Consider the following 7,500-nt stretch of genomic DNA (forward strand, 5'->3'; position numbering starts at 1 on the left):
TGACGAGAGCGTTTGACCAGAGCATTTGAGCAGAGCGTTTGACCAGAGCGTTTGAGCAGAGCGTTTGAGCAGAGCGTTTGACCAGAGCGTTTGACCAGAGCGTTTGAGCAGAGCGTTTGAGCAGAGCGTTTGAGCAGAGCGTTTGAGCAGAGCGTTTGACCAGAGCGTTTGAGCAGAGCGTTTGAGCAGAGCGTTTGAGCAGAGCGTTTGGGCAGAGCGTTTGAGCAGAGCATTTCACCAGAGCGTTTGAGCAGAGCGTTTGACCAGAGTGTGAAAGTGTAGTTGATCGTTGGACCAGAGGGGGAGCTCATCGTACCTTCCCTGCCCCCGGGCACAGGGGCCCACCTGCAGTTCCTGAACTTCTCCACCGAGGCCAACCACGACTTCCTGGAGGTGCGCAACGGGCCCTTCCAGAGCAGCTCCGTGATTGGCCGCTTCAGCGGACAGGAAGTGCCGGCCTCCCTGCTCACCACCGCCCACGAGACCACGGTGTATTTCCACAGCGACCACTCCCAGAACCGGCCCGGCTTCCACTTCCGGTACCAGGGTGAGGACCCCACACTCCCCGTTTACTCTCATGTTTTAATTCTACAAAAACCGTCAATCGCAATATTCTGGGGTTTTTTTCTCCCTTAAATTTCGTGTTTGTTGTCAAGCTCTGAAAACGCAAGGACTGCAGGGAACGGAAAGTGTCCCCTGAAGCAGACTTAAATTTTGGTCTTCACAAGTGCAACGAGAGAGCAGAACCGATGAACTCGACGTGTTCTCGCCAGCTCTGTACTTGTGTGTGGGTCTCACTTGATCACATGACCACTGAGTTCCGCGCTTGATTTACACGCTAATGATGAGTCTTAAGCCGAGAGATTCAGCTGCTTTTATCCTTCCATTGGCTTGTCTGAAGGCCTCCAGGTGAATGATGTTCTGTAAGTTGGACCACACCCAGTGCTGGCCTATTTAAACATTTAAACTTCCCCTGAAGCCGGCAGTTCAGACTCATGTGCAGGAAACGTCCGCCTCAGGAAATAAACTTTTTGGAAGTATTTTGCCAATCCATAAATGAAGCACTTTAGTGCTAACGAGGCTGAAATCGAGCAGGTACTCCACTCCTGTGGGACCAGAGTTTGAGATTCCTGCCCTCCAGGAGTTTGTAAAGTGGAGTTCTCACTTTTCGACTCTTCCTCATTGAAACTTTCCTCACACCATGTTTGTTAGATTTAAAATGGCTGCCATGCATCTTCTCACTGTCGGTGATTGGTCTACTAGCAGACAGTGATTGGTGTACTTGCAGACAGTGATTGGTGTACTTGCAGACAGTGATTGGTGTACTTGCAGACAGTGATTGGTGTACTAGCAGACAGTGATTGGTGTACTTGCAGACAGTGATTGGTGTACTTGCAGACAGTGATTGGTGTACTTGCAGACAGTGATTGGTGTACTTGCAGACAGTGATTGGTGTACTTGCAGACAGTGATTGGTGTCCTTGCAGACTGATTGGTCTACTTGCAGACAGTGATTGGTGTACTTGCAGACAGTGATTGGTGTACTAGCAGACAGTGATTGGTGTACTTGCAGACAGTGGTTGGTGTACTTGCAGACAGTGATTGGTGTACTTGCAGACAGTGATTGGTGTACTAGCAGACAGTGATTGGTGTACTAGCAGACAGTGATTGGTGTACTTGCAGACAGTGATTGGTGTACTTGCAGACAGTGATTGGTGTACTTGCAGACGGTGGTTGGTGTACTTGCAGACAGTGGTTGGTGTACTTGCAGACAGTGATTGGTGTACTAGAAGACAGTGATTGGTGTACTTGCAGACAGTGATTGGTGTACTAGCAGACAGTGATTGGTGTACTTGCAGACAGTGATTGGTGTACTAGCAGACAGTGATTGGTGTACTAGCAGACAGTGGTTGGTGTACTTGCAGACAGTGATTGGTGTACTTGCAGACAGTGGTTGGTGTACTTGCAGACAGTGATTGGTGTACTAGCAGACAGTGATTGGTGTACTTGCAGACAGTGATTGGTGTACTTGCAGACAGTGATTGGTGTACTAGCAGACAGTGATTGGTGTACTTGCAGACAGTGATTGGTGTACTTGCAGTTCTGCAGTGTGTTTCCTCCTCCCATTGGCTCAGCCAGCTCATTAAACTCACTGGTACGACCTCATGGCTGAAAATTGTGCTTATTAGCAAATCCAGGTGGTTGGAACAAAATACTGGGGAGGACTTTTACTCTGGAGCTGGGTTTGACACCTGTGTGTCCCTGCATGAGCTGGTTGGTTGATTGGCTGCTTTGCTCCTCCCCCCAGCCTATGAGCTGCAGGAGTGTCCGGACCCGGAGGGCTTTGGGCACGGGGAGGTGGTGGGGTCGGGGTACAACGTGGGCCAGTCCGTCTCCTTCCACTGCCACCCCGGCTACACGCTCTCCGGCCACGCCCTGCTCACCTGCCTGCACGGGACCACCCGCACCTGGGACCACCCCTTCCCCAGGTGTGAAGGTATGACACGCCCCCTCCTCAGAAACGGCACGCCCCACACTCAGATATGACACGCCCCTTATTCAGGTATGACATTAAATAGCAGATTTATTTTTACTGAAGCACATCAGGTTTAATGTTTCTGGGCTAAAACATACCACATAACAGCTGAAGTCATGTTCTGAAGCAGATCAGGTGGAGTGAGTGTGTTGAACGTAAACAGCTCTAAGCCCCTCTCCTGCCTTTCTGAAGAGGCAGAGCTGATGCTGGTTGATGGATGTCACGTTCTGAAATACCCCATTAGAGAGTCCTTCAGAAAACTTTCTGTTTCAGAAAATGGCCACGTGAAGTAGGTCAGTGAACGATGCCACAAGCTAGAAAATCATCAGTGTGTTTTAATGATGTCTCTCTCCCTCTCTCTCCCCCCCTCTCTCTCTCTCTGTTCTCTCTCCCTCTCTCTCTATCTGTTCAGTCTCTCTCCCTCTCTCTGTTCTCTCTCTTACTCTCCATTCATCTCACACCCCCTGAAAATGACCCCCTCCCACAGGAGACCTGACTCTGCTCCTGCTGTCCCAGAAATTATTTTGTTTTTATATGTATTTATTTACCAGGGACAGTGCACATAAATCAACATTTTCAGTTTCCACATCAGTGTGAATGTGCCAGAGGGCCAGAGTGAGCCAATGAGCTCATCCCCAACCGGCCGTCTCTGGACTTTGCCCTTTCTCCTGAATTGTGATCAGTAATGGTTTAATAACAGAAGCCATGATCATTCCCTGTTTATTCTACTGTCTCCATGAATAATAACGGACAGTGGTTTCGCGGCTGCGTTTTTACTGGACGCGTTCTCCTGCACTCCCCACAGCGACCTGCGGGGGCGACGTCACGGCGGACGAGGGGGTCATCCTCTCCCCGGGGTTCCCCGAGGACTACCCCAGCCCGGCGGACTGCACCTGGCTGGTCACCGTGGCGACGGGCATGGGGGTGCGCCTCAATGTCACCGTGCTGCAGGTGCACGGGCCCCATGATGTCATCACTGTGTGGTAAGGGCGTGGCCTCCTCCTCCGTTCCTTCCAGTTATGTTCTTCCTGGTTCTGTAGGGGTCAGAGGTCACAGAGATGGGTATAATGTTCTTCCTGGTTCTGTAGGGGTCAGAGGTCACAGAGATGGGTATAATGTTCTTCCTGGTTCTGTAGGGGTCAGAGGTCACAGAGATGGGTATAATGTTCTTCCTGGTTCTGTAGAGGTCAGAGGTCACAGAGATGGGTATAATGTTCTTCCTGGTTCTGTAGGCGTCAGAGGTCACACAGATGGATATAATGTTCTTCCTGGTTTTGTAGAGGTCAGAGGTCACAGAGATGGGTATACTGTTCTTCCTGGTTCTATAGAGGTCACTCACTGATAGAGAGAGGTGGGCAAACAGGACACTGCAGAAATGCTTGCACTGCTCTATGAAGATAAATCCTCAGAGAGACTGATTAGTACACAGAAAGACGGATGGAGTGAGACTGTGGGATAAACAGAAAGACAGTGAGACTGATGCAGAGAGAGGAAGAGAGCAGAACTGATGGAGAAACAGAAAGACAGAGAGATATAAACTGATAGAGCAGAGACCGATAAAGTGAGAGTAGGATAAGGAGGGGGTAGAGATGGTGATGGTGACAGTTGGTGTCTGTATTGACTAAAGTATCTTTAGGAATACTTATATAATAATATGTAATTTCTGAGTGGAACATTTATTCTGTAGTCCCAGTAGCTGTGATGTCTCAACATCTCTCAAAATTCTCTCTGAATCACTGTCCCAAAGTCTCAACACCTCTAAATCACTGTCCCAAAGTCTCAACACCTCTAAATCACTGTCCCAAAGTCTCAACACCTCTAAATCACTATCCCAAAGTCTCAACACCTCTAAATCACTGTCCCAAAATCTCAACACCTCTAAATCATTATCCCAAAGTCTCAACACCTCTAAATCACTGTTCCAAAATCTCAACACCTCTAAATCACTATCCCAAAGTCTCAACACCTCTAAATCACTGTCCCAAAATCTCAACACCTCTAAATCACTGTTCCAAAGTCTCAACACCTCTAAATCACTGTCCCAAAATCTCAACACCTCTAAATCACTGTTCCAAAGTCCCAACACCTCTAAATCACTCCTCTATATCACCTGTAAGAGTTGGTTTAACACTGAAATATTTACAGAGTATAGCAATTGCAAGTTGATATCACAGGTAGCGCTTGTGTAACAGGTATAAGCACTGCTTTAACCCTACAGGGACAGAGCACAGCATGCTGTAATGTGTGTAACAGGTAGAGTGAGTATATCAGGTGTATAACAGGTGTGTAACAGGTGTAACAGATAGAGTGGGTGTATAACAGGTGTGTAACAGTGTAACAGATAGAGTGGTCTTATAACAGGTGTATATCAGGTGTGTAACAGGTGTATATCAGGTATAACAGGTGTATATCAGGTGTGTAACAGATGTAACAGATAGAGTGGTCTTATAACGGGTGTATAACAGGTGTGTAACAGGTGTAACAGATAGAGTGGGTGTATAACAGGTGTGTAACAGTGTAACAGATAGAGTGGTCTTATAACAGGTGTATATCAGGTGTGTAACAGGTGTATATCAGGTATAACAGGTGTATATCAGGTGTGTAACAGGTGTAACAGATAGAGTGGTCTTATAACAGGTGTATATCAGGTGTGTAACAGGTGTATATCAGGTATAACAGGTGTGTAACAGCTGTAACAGATAGAGTGGGTGTATAACAGGAGTGTAACAGATAGAGTGGGCTTATAACAGGTGTATATCAGGTGTGTAACAGGTGTATAACAGCTGTAACAGATAGAGTGGGTGTATATCAGGTGTGTAACAGGTGTATAACAGCTGTAACAGATAGAGTGGGTGTATATCAGGTGTGTAACATGTGTAACAGGTGTGTAACAGGTGTATAACAGCTGTAACAGATAGAGTGGGTGTATATCAGGTGTGTAACAGGTGTATAACAGCTGTAACAGATAGAGTGGGTGTATATCAGGTGTGTAACAGGTGTATAACAGCTGTAACAGATAGAGTGGGTGTATATCAGGTGTGTAACAGTGTAACAGATAGAGTGGGTGTATATCAGGTGTGTAACAGGTGTAACAGGTGTGTAACAGGTGTATAACAGCTGTAACAGATAGAGTGGGTGTATATCAGGTGTGTAACAGGTGTATATCAGGTGTGTAACAGGTGTATAACAGCTGTAACAGATAGAGTGGGTGTATATCAGGTGTGTAACAGGTGTATAACAGCTGTAACAGAGAGTGGGTGTATATCAGGTGTGTAACAGGTGTATATCAGGTGTGTAACAGGTGTAAGGTGTGCCCTGCTCTCTCTCTCAGGGACGGAGCTCAGCAGACGGCTCGCAGGTTAGCCGTGTTCCCGGGGGCGGAGCTAACAGACACGCCCAGCAGCACCTCCAATCAGGTGCTCATCCGTTTCCGTAGCGACGCAGAGAGGGGCGGGTTCTTCAGTATCTCCTATAAGGGTATGTACCTGTCACTCTCACACACACACACACACACACTCACATACACACACTCACTCGCACACACACACACACTCACACACACTCACTTACACACACACACTCGCACACTCACACACACACACACAGTCTCACACTCTCTCACACCCACACACACACACACATGCACACACACACACACACACACACACAAACACACTCTCACACTCGCACACACACAGTACACACTCGCACACACACACACAGTATGCACTCACACACACACTAACTCACACACACACACTCTCACACACTCTCTCACACCCACATGCACACACACACACACAAACACACTCTCACACTCACACACACACACACACACACACACACACACACACACACACACACACACACACTCTCTGTATGAGGTAGTAATCTCTTGTGTTCCCAGCCTACAGACTGGAGCGCTGTCTGGCCCCTCCCTCTGTGCCCAATGCTGACATCATTCTGGGCAGCAGTGAGTTCAACATGGGTGAGCCAGCCTGCTTTCTCCTTCCACATAACCTGGAGGCACTGCTATAACAACGTTAGGACAACATTATGACAACGTTAGGACAACATTATAACAACATGAGGACAACATTATTACAATGTTAGGACAACATTATTACAACGTTAGGACAACATTAGGACAACATTATTACAAGGTTAGGACAACATTATTACAACGTTAGGACAACATTATAACAACGTTAGGACAACATTATAACAACATGAGGACAAAATTATTACAACGTTAGGACAACATTATAGCAACATTAGGACAACATTATAACAACATTAGGACAACATTATTACAAGGTTAGGACAACATTATTACAACTTTAGGACAATGTTTTTATGGAGCATTAGGACTGTTTTTACCATGCACATGACCTGTAGCCAATGCTATAACAACATTATCACAAATGTTATGAGAATGTTTTAATGAAAACCTAGGGCATTCTTCCACCATCTACATAGCCTGTTGACAACGTTATAATAATGTTAGGACAATGTATTCTGAAAACCAAATTCTCCAAAATGCTTACCCGGATCTGATGTTATTGCGATGTCTGAATTATTGAATACATATTTCTGCGGGGACTGTATGTGTGGGATTTGTGCAATTCTTTGTGGGAATGTGTAATATCTGAGTGTGTAATGTGGAATGTTTGCAATATGTTTTATGGGGAGTAATATTTAGAAGTGAAATCTTTTATCTGCTATAAGAGCAACAGCGAGAACAATTTCTCCTGGAGACAATAAAGCCTTATCTTATCTCTTCTTATTTCGTCTTATCTTAAAGGCTTATTATCTTATCATAACGCTGTTATGACAGGCTAGACCTGCCTTCACCTGGATCTAAATGTATAGCCATGCAAGGACAGCGTTGTAGGAGCGTGTGAGGTCCTTACAGATCTGCAGCAGTGCAGCCCTGAACCGTCCTATCCGACCCAGCCCTGCCGT

General features: G+C 46.5%; 1 protein-coding gene across 1 annotated transcript in view; it reads left to right on the forward strand.

The window, feature by feature from the left end:
- Positions 1–7,500, forward strand: part of LOC133107869 (CUB and sushi domain-containing protein 1-like) — a 235,620-nt gene that overhangs the window by 181,784 nt on the left and 46,336 nt on the right. Inside the window, 5 exon segments of the mRNA XM_061217173.1 lie at positions 299–547; positions 2,308–2,496; positions 3,341–3,518; positions 5,867–6,012; positions 6,443–6,523. Of these exon segments, the coding sequence (XP_061073157.1) occupies positions 299–547; positions 2,308–2,496; positions 3,341–3,518; positions 5,867–6,012; positions 6,443–6,523 (843 nt within the window).

This window comes from Conger conger, chromosome 1 (assembly GCF_963514075.1).
Source record: "Conger conger chromosome 1, fConCon1.1, whole genome shotgun sequence".
Lineage (NCBI taxonomy): Eukaryota > Metazoa > Chordata > Actinopteri > Anguilliformes > Congridae > Conger > Conger conger.